This window comes from Montipora foliosa, chromosome 7 (genome assembly GCF_036669935.1).
Source record: "Montipora foliosa isolate CH-2021 chromosome 7, ASM3666993v2, whole genome shotgun sequence".
Classification (NCBI taxonomy): Eukaryota; Metazoa; Cnidaria; class Anthozoa; order Scleractinia; family Acroporidae; genus Montipora; species Montipora foliosa.
The window spans coordinates 32517110-32529183 of record NC_090875.1 but is presented as its reverse complement, the minus strand read 5'-3'; the positions used below and the strand labels follow the sequence as shown (position 1 = coordinate 32529183).

The window sequence follows — 12074 nt, the reverse complement described above, 5'->3', positions numbered from 1 at the left end:
GACGTAAAAGAAGGAAAACGTCACTAAAACACCAATAGTCCTTTTTACAGTTGTAGCTAAGTTACCTGGCCTAAGAATGGAAGCGAGGCTAGCGATGACACTGCTTTGATACAAACCTTTGTGCTTTTCTAATGTTAATGTAGACTAATAAGAATGACAGTAACACAATATACATGATAAAAGCAGTGAGGTCTGTATCAATACAAGGTCACCGGCAGCCTCGCAGCCATACAAAGGCTAGGTCACTGAGCAAACAACTGTAAAATGGCCGATTTTAAACCTAATCTAATGCAAATGGCCGATTTCTTTCGAAACATGTGAAGTTCGCCGTTTGAACTGGGCCTGATAAATTCTTGGGCGTCGAAAGCGCTAATCATGATCCGATACATTCTTTCTACAATTTCGAATTTTCAAAGCATCATTGCTCAGAAATTATCTGGTATACCGGGTTCAAATTCTCAGAGGCAGCTTATTATGCAATGCACTTTCAATATTCAGTACTTAACTCTCGGCTGACTGATTAGAAAAAGATTGCCTTGTACTAATGAGGCGAAAAAGGTTAACAAAGATTCCCCTATAGCAAGTTAAGGCAGTGGGACACCCCGCACTCGCTATTCACAAGGGCAAAACCCACAAGATATCAGGTCTTCAGGAAATGTAATCGAGTTTATATTCATCGTTAGAGTCAATTCTTTCTTCGTATGCTAAATTCTTTTGACTTTGTGGAAGCGCTACCAAATGTGTGTATCTCTGACTTCGCTGATGATATGTGCGGCTCTTTGCAGCGCCTAGGGAAGAAAAAAAAATGATTGCAGTGTTTTGGATGACCTATGCGCGAAACAATCGAAACTAAAGCTGTAGGCTTAAATGTGGAGAAAGTGCTACACCTCAACTAATTCTTTACTTTCTTGGAATGATACACTTCAGACAAACCAAGTGAAACTCTAACTCCGGTGACTGCTGAAAAAGTTCCTCTTTTTACCATATTTTGAAAAGACGAATCAGAGGAGCCACGCAAGGTGAAACGACAACCTTGTTGGAACGATACCCGTTTGAATTTGGCCCCGTTGCCTAAACTTTTTTACGGCCGGGCACCTTCCAATTTTGTCGTGTAAATGGAAATGCTCGTGGCAAGAGCGGCTCAAACGTACGGTTGCCGCGACTACTTATTAGGGAGCTTAAGCAACGACAACGGCGACGGCAACGAGAACGTCATCTCAAAATATAAATTTGCGTTATTTCAATCGCTTCGGGATTATTTCAACGTTTTTAATATGACAAGGGTGTGGTAATTCCTCAAAGATGACACCAGTCGGAACGGCACTCCATTTTAGGAGAGAAAATGAAAATTTATCCTCAAGTGCTGACGTTCTTTACAAAACCAAAAACTTGCCTATTTCACGTTGTTGTTTTGCTGACGACGGCAACGAACTGGACAAAAGTGAAAAACGCACGTGCAGGGCGTGCAAAGCTATTATTTTTACCCACTAAATATGCAAATTGGAGACGTTCTCGTTGCCGTCGCCGTTGTCGTTGCTTAAGCTCCCTAATCACATGGTCTCGGCACCCGTACATTTTAGTGAAACTCGTTGCACTGATGAACATTTCCCTTTACCTTACAAAAAAGGAGGGTGTCCGGCGTTAAATTTTAGGCATCGTGGCCAAATTCAAACGGGTACCGTGCCTAAAAGGTTTCCGTGTAAACCAGACTTTCACGATTAGGACCTTTTACAAGAACAAAAGGCTCAGTTACTCCAAAAACCTAAAAATGTGAGTGAGTTTTTTGCTTGCTATTAACAATTCTTTGAATTCTGTCATAGTCTCCAAGTATTGTTTTCTGCTGTTTGAAGCTCTCTTTTAGCAGGAGTGGAGCTTCCCCGGCTTATGGTTTGAAACTAGAATCTTGGTGGCTGGCTTGGCTTTCAGTTATATCGAACGCAATCGATTCATCATATTCCTAACTCGACCTCTTTAGACAAGTCGTTGAAAGGGGACGTAACTTTTGAGTAGATGCAGAGGTTGTTAACCCATTGAGGAGTAAAATCGTCTACCCATTGACTCCTGAACCACCCCCTGCCCTCCCCCCCTCCCCCCATTGACGAGTAAAATCGCCTGCTGGTGTTAAACAGAGTAAAATCTGTCAAGTCTCCCTCATAGGAGTCAATGGGTGAAGAAAACATAGTTTTGAGGGGATGTAGACGCTGTTAATTAACCCGGTGACTCCTGAACCAATTCCCCCCCCCCCCCCCTCAATTGACGAGTAAAATCGCCTGGTTTTAGACAGAGTAGAATCTGTCAAGTCTCCCTCATAGGAGTCAATGGGTGAAGAGAACATAGTTTTTAGGGGATGTAGACGCTGTTAATTAACCCATTGACTCCTGAACCACCCCCTCCCCCCCAATTGACGAGTAAAATCGCCTGGTGTTAGACAGAGTAAAATCTGTCAGGTCTCCCGTAGGGGACATAGTTTGTGAGTGGATTTAGAAGTTGTTAACCCATTGATTCCTGAATCGTCCCCCACTGACAAGTAAATCGTGTTAAACAGAGTAAAATCTATCAGGTCTCACTCCTAGCCTCGGAGTCAATGGGTTCAAGGGGACATCCATATTTTAGCTTACCTTCAACATTTCTGTCGCTTCTTTTCTCTTGATGTGCATTTGCTCGGCTTCCTCTAGAAGCCTGTCAAAAATTTCACTCTGCAACGGAAAAAGTAAGATATGATTCCTTTTAATATTCTTAAAGTTAACAAAGTGACTTCCAAGGGGCATGAAGACAATGAAAAAACGGATAACATTTTATCGCTTTTTCCAGCCACCATATGCACCAAGGAAAACTTACATTTGAGACGTTGCTTCAAGGCGACAACAAAATACTTAGTTACCTTATATAGTTTCTCCACCAGTTCACTTTGTATTCTCTCCTTAACAAAATTGACCAAGAAGCACATTATGGCCTTGGGGACACTAAGGGACACAGAAAAAAGAAAACGCACCATGAGAGGAGATCTATCATTTGGCCTTTAAAAAAGAGGATTTGTTATTGACAAATCACGCCATTATTATAGCAAAACAATACATCTATCATTGTAGAATTAGTGCTTTAAAGCTGTTCTTTACTGTTTTATCAAAAATCTAGCCTGCGTAGGAGAGCTTCGAAACGATTTTTAATTCAATCTCAGTTATCAGCTCATATACCGTATGACCTAATATCGAAACTGATTGCGATAAGTGTTGTCAAACTGGAAACTGATTGTCTTTAATTTCCAAGTGTCCAAGCGTTCAGATAAGAACGTTACTTGAAAGCTTTAAAATTGGTTTGAGCCACCTTAATGAAACTTTAATAAAACAAGTATTTGCTTGTTGGATATGAGACTGGTTATAGCCAACGCGCCTCGCTGGTTATTTACCGTCTCACATCCAACGTGCTCTCGTGGAATAATAATAAATTATTCCCTGAGTTCACGAACGATACGAAAGCGTAAAAGAGTACGGTTTTAAATTAAACCTAATCTCATATCAATAAATGCCATTGGAAGAAATATCGTACAAACTTTGAATATATCTGAACATTGGAATATTAGAAAGTTCCCGTCACAATTTTTTTAGCTTTTCAACACTCGACGTAATCATATTACATATGTGCTGATAACCGAGATTTAGCGAACCAGTAGAAACGGCGTCGTCACCATCACCGATGTCATCATAATCGTCATCACCGTCGAAATCGGTATCCTCCTCGTCATCATCATCGTCATCGTCAGCATTGTCATTGTCGTCGTCGACATTGGTATCCTCATCAGCGTCAGTATTGTCATCGTTGTTGTCGGCGTCCTGAGTCATTGCCGTCGACATCGCTATCCTCGTCATCATCATCGACATCGTCAGCATTGTCATCATCGTCGTCGACATTGCTATCCTCGTCAGTGTCAGCATTGTCATCGTTGTCGTCAACGTGCTGGGTCATCGTCATCGTCATCGTCGTCGACATTGGTATCCTCGTCATCATCATCGTCATCGTCAGCATTGTCATCGTCGTCGTCAGCATTGTCGGTCATCGTCATCGTCCTCGGCGTCGACATCGGTACATTATCATCGTCATTGCCATCGACATCATCAACATCGCCATAGTAATCGACGACATGTCATCATCAACATTGTCATCACCATCATCGTCATTATCGTTGATGTAAAATGACCTAACTTCTACCAACAAACGGAATCGTGGCAGCGTACGCAAAATCGCGGAATGAATATAGAACTCACCTATCTTGAATTGATTTCCTAACAATCACGAAATACGACTTGATGAGCTTACCTACAAGAAGTTACCAAAATAAAATTTAAGATTCTTGTTACCAGCGGAGCTGGTGAGATGAATGTGACTGGCGGTGAAAGATGCAAGGGATTCATTCTCACAAACGAAACTTTTGTGTGTGTTTCAATTGCGCCAGCAACGCAGAGTAAGAAACCTCTAAACTCTCTCAAGCCACATCATAATTATCTATTGGCAACTTAATATCGTGTGTATGTTGTTGCTGTTTTCATGTACTAAACTGAAATAGCAAAATAAAAGGACATGCACAAGAGCTCTGCGAGGAGTTTGCGAATGTTGAACACTTACGGATAATATCAGAATCCATCTGCTCTCTATCCGTTAAACCTCTTTGCCTGAATGTTGATGGCAACGCCTGCAAGAAAAGGTATTGTTACTGGTGCAGTTTCCCACAGTTTGTCAAACGAAAAGGGCCTTTATGAACTAAAGGGCTTTGGTGTTGACGATTATAGCTGAAAGTGTGTCAATTCAGTGATCGAATCACTCCGGGCGAGTGCAATTTGTTGTCTGAAAACTTTACAAGTGCTCCTTTATACCAAATTACACGAGAAATCATGTGATTACGTATTACTAATATCCGAGAAAAAAAAGGAACACAAAATCAAAACGAGTGGTATTTTGACAGCGTGCGGCTTAATATTCTGTAAGTTCATTCAACCTATTGACTGAAACAGATTGCAATGTTGGCCAAATTCAAACATTTACAAGACTATCGTTTCAAACGTCTTTTAACTGTAATCTTGGAAAGGGCATGTGTACTTGGCACTCGTGTTACAAATTTGAACCCGTGTTGCATGAGAACTGTACTCTTTTTTTAGCCAATCAGAACTGTTTTTTCATGTATATTATTAATCGGTTAAAGTGCCTATAACGAATTTTTTTTGTTTTCTCATATGAATCTAAGTATCGCCCAATGAACATCTGCGAAAATAAATTTTTCGATTTGAAAAAACAAAACGCATTTTTTAAATGATTTTTTAAAAACTTCAAAATCCCTTTTTTTGGCGGTCGGCCCGCCTCGCTGATAAGAGAGCCAGCGGGCTCATGATAAGTCCACGTGACGTGAAGCCTGTGACAGACTTCACCTTATCTGGTACGGAAAGCAAAGAAACCTTTGAGGAGAACAGTCAAGATGACTTACACAATGTCGAAGTTGAGGCGTGGAGTCATCCTCTTTGAAATGTTGCGAGCACAAGAATGATGTTTTTTTCCAGCACCCAGTTCTTCCTCCTTGGTCGTCAACACAAAGTTGATCTATTCTTTACGCCTTTTCAGTTTAATAGGGCAATGCCATGTTTCGCCATAGAAACGAATCTTGTGCATTGTCATGCCATTTTCAGTATCTTTCACGTCCCCCATCGCACTGCAACGCATATTCCGGCATTTTCGACGAGCGGGTAGAAAGAATACCACTAGTTTAGCAAGACTAAAGTCACGGGTTCCTGAACATACGAGAGGGGACTATTGCGAACAGTGGACCAAAATGGTGGCAAATTTGAAAGTTTTAACCCATCAAAGAAAATTCGCGTTTTGTTCACAGATGTTCATTGGGTGATGCTTAGATACATATGAGAAAATAAAGATAATTTCGTTTAAGCACTTATTTAACGGCTTGAAATTACCAGAACGATGTGTTCCTTGCTTTTGCATCAGAAAAGAGAGCTACGCTTACCAGTTCTTCCGTAGCTGACTTGCTCGGTCCAACCACAGCGTTTGTTTTGTCCGCGTTAGCTTGAGATCCGGGGTTACGGATGCCAGAGACCCATGACATCAGGCCTCCACCTGAAACCGAGGCCACTGGATTTTTATCTGCGGGAGCGCTGGGACCAAAGGAACTGTTTACACTTGCGTCTGGACGATGGACGGGACTTGCATCTGGAGTTGACGTTTGGGAACGAACACCCTGATTTGAAGAAAGTTAGCTCCTAATTTTTAAGACGTTGCGAACAAGTCACAAACATGGCGACCTTTCTCGTTAAAAGGGCACTTAAATCTGACAGTTAACCAGGAACTGGTCGTTTTTTTGCCCTTTTATTCAAAACGTCGGCAAAATCTCTGGACCGATTATTGAAGATATAGGTCAGTGAACAAGAAACCTAAGTACACGACTTTCATATTATGGAGGATATCTTACCTCTAAAGGACCATTTGTCACAGCGTTGTGGGCTAACTTTCCAAGACGTTTGCGCTCCTGATATCGGAAAATTAATGAAATATTCAATCAACTAATTAATAGATGAATTAACCAACCCATCAATGAACAACGCTATCAATCAGTCCATCATTCAGCAGACAAAGGTACCAGAAAATCAATAAATCCGTCAGGCAATTCGTCAATCAGGGTCAGTCATGGTTGGCCAGTCAATCATCCAGCCAGTCAGTCAGCAGGTCACAGAGCCAGACAGTGGGTCAGTCATTAAGCCAGTCAGTTAGTTAGCCAGTCACTTAGTTAGTCAAACCAGCAAGGCATTCAGTCATTTAGCCTGTCTATCATTCAACGATCAGTCAGTCATCCAGCCCCCCGGCCAACCAATTAGTTCTGTTTAGTATTCCTATGGGCATGTTATTTGCCTTTATACATACCATTTCGTGGTTACTTGTAATGGCGGACACAAGTGAAGCACCATCTGTAAAGTCCGGATGATTTGTGTTGATATAAGACAGTTCAATTTGCACCAGATTTTCAACCTAAAGTGAAGTAGCAATAACTCATTAACTTTATTTGGGAGGGTGGAGGAAGGAGAGAAAGAGCGAGGAAGGCGGGGTGACAGAGGGAAAAGGGGACGAGGTAGAAAGGAAGGGAACGAGAAAGAAAGAAAGGAAAGAACCAGAGTAGAAGGGAAGAGGGAGGGATCGCGAGAGGGAGAAAGGGAAGAAGAAAAGATAAATGAAAGGAAGGAAGGAAGAAGGTAGGGAGGGAGAGCTGGAAGGAAGCAAGGAAGGAACGAAGGAAAGAGGAAAAGAAAGAAGAAAGAAAGGAAGCAGGGAGGGAGGGAAGGAAGTAAGCAAGTTAGGAAGGAAGGAAGAAAGGAGGGAGAGAGTGGAGGAGGGAAGGAAAGAAATGAAGAAACGTAGATGGGAGGAAGGGAGGAAGGAAGGAAGGAGAAAAAGAAGGAAGAAAGGAAGGAGGGAGAGAGGGAAAGTAAAGAGGGAAGAAAGGAGGGAGAGAGGGAGGAAGAGAGTGAAGGAGGGAAGGAAAGAAAGGAAGTAAGGAAGGTGGGAGGAAGGGAGGAAGAAAGAAAGAAAGGAAGGTGGGAGAGGGGGAGGGAGGAAGGAATGAAGGAAAGGAAGAAGGAAGGAAGGTGGGTAAAGAGGAAAGAAGGAAAGAACGATTAAATAACCACACGAACTGCCGAATAACTAAGCGTGAAGCCATCTTATAACTCAAGCGCACATATGAAACATACCATTTCGTTTGTGGAGGGAAGACGACGCTGCAAAAGGTTAGTAACAACTTCAACTATCTTGTCATGAAGACGCGGAAATCTCTTTACCTCCATTACCTAATAAGGGGATAAAAAGGTCAAATGAATGGAAAAAAAATACAAGTCTCGCATACTCAAATATCTTGTGAAAAAAGCAGAAATTCTTAAGACAGTGCATAGTGGCCGTGAATGAAACTACAGTCAACTTCCAATAACTTACACCAAAAATTTTCGTCATGCATTTAAAGTAATGTTGTCCTCGGTTACTCGATGACATTAAAAAAAAACTACTTTGCCATGCAGAAAAAAAAAATTCAAAAGAGTACGTGAAAGCAATGAAGGAATGAATCGACCCATGTTTACAACTAGCTCGGTCGAAGAGCAAAATGTCTGCTTTAAACGCGCATTAAAACGGGATTGCACGACATGGTCATGACTGTGAGAATAAACAAAGAACCGTTTCGTTGTCACGCTAAACACCTCCATCCTTCAGTTGTTCTCCGTTTGCATTACCTGACTAAATGCATGCTGAACAATGCGTTGCATCTCCTCGTGAACGAGTTCCACGCAGCGGAGACTGGGCTCCTCCAATCTGCGGATTTGTCTCTTGACGAGCAGTTCAAATGAAATCTCTGGAACAAACAATGCTGGGCGAGGACCCTAAAAAGCCAAGAAGAATAATGTACCATTTACACATCACAGTCATAATATGGAGTTCTTTTTTTTTTTTTTTTGCCATTTCTCGTTATCCTAGTGGTCACCACCCCTGTTAGATGTATCTCCAAGGACTTTAAGTAATGATCCGTGTAAGGTGGATAGCAATTTCCTTTGTTATGCGGGAACGGGGCTTTCCCCACATAGGAATGTTATCATTTTTACACAGAGAATGCATAAACCTACAGGAAAGCCGTTAACGCAATAAAATTCATTTACAGCCCACTTTGAAAGGGTGTTTTTTTGTGTTAAAAGATTTTGACCAATCACAAGAGTTGAAAACAAAAGCCAAGAAACGTTTACAATTTTACATGTTCCCCACATACGATTTCTGTGGAATTCATTTAAACTGAGACCAGATGAAAGACGGAAGATGGTTGGAAAGTAAGGATGAATATAATACTACTTTTATGAAGTTTTGTTAACTTTTGCTGTTTAAGCCAATCAGAAGTAAGTACAGACAATAGAAAAGTTATCACCTTTTTGCATACCAATTGAATTCCAACATGTTCGTTGCCGTTGTTGCTATCGTTCTTATCTGGACCGTTTCTTAAATCCTTGTTGAAAGTACGAAGAAAACCCGAACAAAACCGAAAAGCAACGATCTTCAACGAGAGTGCTCGACGAGGACGCACGAACAAATTCCGACTGCGCGGCGAGTTCGGAAATTTCCTTCTTTAAGGTGGAAAGTTCCTCATCTCGCATGCTCAGGCTACAAATTCGAAAAACCAAAGTAAAACCAAGAAACTGTTGTCATTACCGTAGCATTTCTAATAGCAGTGAGAATATCTCTCGTGGCCAGGCCTTCCATTGCGTCCATAATTTCTAATGTCCGGCCAAAGATATCATGGAAAATGTAGCATATTCTAGCTCCTCCACATCTACAAATGAAAAAAAAAATGACGTAAGAAACGAAACAAAGTGTCGATATGATAAGCCAAAAGGCCAACTGAAAATCACTGAGATTCCAGGGGCCCATTTCTCGAAAGTCCCGAAAAATTTTCGGGCCCGAAAAGCCATTTGTGAAACTGCCAACCGCTTGCTTTGGAAAGCCGATCTTTTAACATGTTTTTAAAGTAACAAAAAGAAAAATGACTATGAAGTTTAACGACTTGAATCCTTTCCGTTCTTGAGATACAAAGGGAATTGTGACACCCGAAAATGGCCCGTAAAATTTCGGGACTATCGAGAAACGGGCCCCTGGGCTGGATTTGAACCTAAGGTCTTTGCATCGCCGGTTGGACGCTGCACATATTGAAATACAAGAACTCGTGGGAGGGAGGGGGAGGGGGGCGCATGTCATTGGTCCGTGCCATGTAACTAATTTGTGTAAATACTAGCTGCTGTGCCGCAGTAAATGGAGTAATGCGCACACTGTATATCTGTATCTTAATCCCTAGCACACAACAAAGTCATCACGATTGGTGTGTGCTTTTTGCACATAATAATTTTTATTATGGTGTGCTTTGTACTGTTTTTTGAGATACAACGCCAAGCCGCCTATGTCTGCAGGCCAGGTTCTTGTGGAAAACACAGGAGAAGTCTGAAGAAGTCCTGTTTAACCTACTTACCCTCTCGTCGCAAGCTATTACAATTGCGGCAATAATAGATAAATAATAATAAAAAGATAAATTTAGAACTGTGGGGGGTGGGGGGTGGGGGAGAGGGCTTAGTACAGTACTATTTCCGGAAAGGAAAGAAAAGGAACTTTATTTAAGTGTCACGTCTTTCTAGCGCTGGAGCACTAATACACCTTATTCCAAAATGGCCGCCATTTTAGTATTCTTTTGTTTCCAACATAGTGCCCTGCTCTTTTCAAATAGTGTATGGGCGTCCAAGAGGATTTCTTTTAAAAAGGGCTGTGAGAAAGATTTCCGGAATCCGATGACTTCTTATCCTTCGATATTCTTATAGTTATCAAAGCGTCAACTAAAAAGTAAGACATGTTTACTCACAGCTCTGTGGTTTCGATATCCCGTGCTGTTCCTTCAATGATCGCACAGTAAGATGAAGCAAACCGTGTTATAAGCTGAAGTAGCATTGGACCCTGAAAGTTCAAACAAACAGGCACAGAAAACAAATAAGATTTCACATCGCAAAAAGTGTGTGATTAAAAAAATATACAAATATAACTACGTCCATTACCGAAGCTTATTCCCACCCCACAAGCCCCTCCCCCCCGTCCATCTTGTCCACCCCCACCCCCGGGGGAGATACTCCTTACATACCACTTACAAAACCAGAAGGGGTTATGTCATGGCTACTTTGCTTTTTCCAAGCTAAAATGTCACAGAAATCACTGTAACAGTTGCAGTCCTACATAATGTTGTTCAAGAATTTGTTTACAATTTACGAGGAAAAAATTGACATGTTTTGGCATGCCATCACAATGTAGCACAAAGAGTGAAAAATTTAGCCTAAACTTTCAAAACTAAATCCATCTCGTTCACCAGACGACACTGATAGCTTCAAGGAATTCGAAGTAAAACAGTCTGGAATTTATTTTGATCAAAAAACATTTTCAGAAATCTTCTAAGCCCAAACAGTGTGACAGAGCCCCTTCAACTTAATTTTTCATGTTTCGATGCCGGTTCCCAACGCCGAAAAAATGTGGTCTTCAAACCACATCTACATGTATGTTCTGTGTTATTTTTACTACTGATCAATATTTGGTATCACATCGTACCTTGTCTTCCACAGGTTCCCCGTAACTTTGAAGTAAATGCTGGTACTGTGACGTCATCGTATTGACACGTGACTTCAGCTCAGGTAGACAATTTCTAATATGGTGCATTAAAAGCTGACAAAGAAAAATGAATTTGAAATATGAAAACTAGAGCGAGTTTCAATTGAGTGTCGTAAAACCAAAGTAATTACTTTGGCCATTGACGATGCATGATGGACATGTCTTGATTAAAGATGAATTTTAAAAACATCGTATGGATCATCAAAGCGATATCTTACTTCGTGCTGCTACGAAGTTTCGGTATTATTACTATTATTATTATTATTATTATTATTATTATTATTATTATTATTATTAGTAGTAGTAGTAGTAGTAGTAGTAGTAGTAGTTTTACTTGGCAAATAAAGATTATTTAATTATTATTATTCTTATTATTATTATGATTATTATTATTATTATTATTATTATTATTATTATTATTATTTAACCAAAGCAATTCGCTAATTACTTTCGACACTCAATTGGAAACCGCTCTAATGCTCTTACATTTGAATTTGACTTGATAAATGAAATAAAGGTCACTTCTGATGATGTACATGTAGGATATTACAGATTCAAAGTTATTGAAAAAAAGGGGTAATTTATACCAAACATACCGTGTTTTCTTGCGAGTTTTGAAATTCCTTTCTCGGAAAAGTTAAAAACCACGCAAAATGTGCACGTTATTTAATGTTCAATCTTCTAACACTCTTCATCAATACTGAAATATAGCGCAGCCTTACCTTGTTGAGGGTTCGTGCCAGAAATGGAGTACCATTTCGAGATGCTAATGCAGGATAATTCTTTTGAAAAAACAATGCTTCATCTCTAAGGGCTGCTTGTATGGTCTGTAGAATGTAAAGTATTTATCAAATGAG

At 40.6% G+C, this 12074-nt stretch overlaps 1 protein-coding gene across 1 annotated transcript in view; it reads right to left on the bottom strand.

The window, feature by feature from the left end:
• Positions 1-477: 477 nt before the first annotated feature.
• Positions 478-12074, bottom strand: part of LOC138011841 (dynamin-1-like protein) — a 25088-nt gene continuing 13491 nt past the window's right edge. The window contains exons 10-23 of the mRNA XM_068859062.1: positions 11940-12044; positions 11158-11271; positions 10427-10518; positions 9232-9352; positions 8271-8417; positions 7740-7835; positions 6916-7020; positions 6467-6523; positions 6005-6235; positions 4621-4687; positions 4263-4314; positions 2882-2963; positions 2619-2696; positions 478-788 (exon numbers count right to left, since the gene is read on the bottom strand). Of these exons, the coding sequence (XP_068715163.1) occupies positions 732-788; positions 2619-2696; positions 2882-2963; positions 4263-4314; positions 4621-4687; positions 6005-6235; positions 6467-6523; positions 6916-7020; positions 7740-7835; positions 8271-8417; positions 9232-9352; positions 10427-10518; positions 11158-11271; positions 11940-12044 (1404 nt within the window). The 3' untranslated portion in view covers positions 478-731. The remainder of the gene's footprint in view (positions 789-2618; positions 2697-2881; positions 2964-4262; positions 4315-4620; positions 4688-6004; positions 6236-6466; positions 6524-6915; positions 7021-7739; positions 7836-8270; positions 8418-9231; positions 9353-10426; positions 10519-11157; positions 11272-11939; positions 12045-12074) is intronic.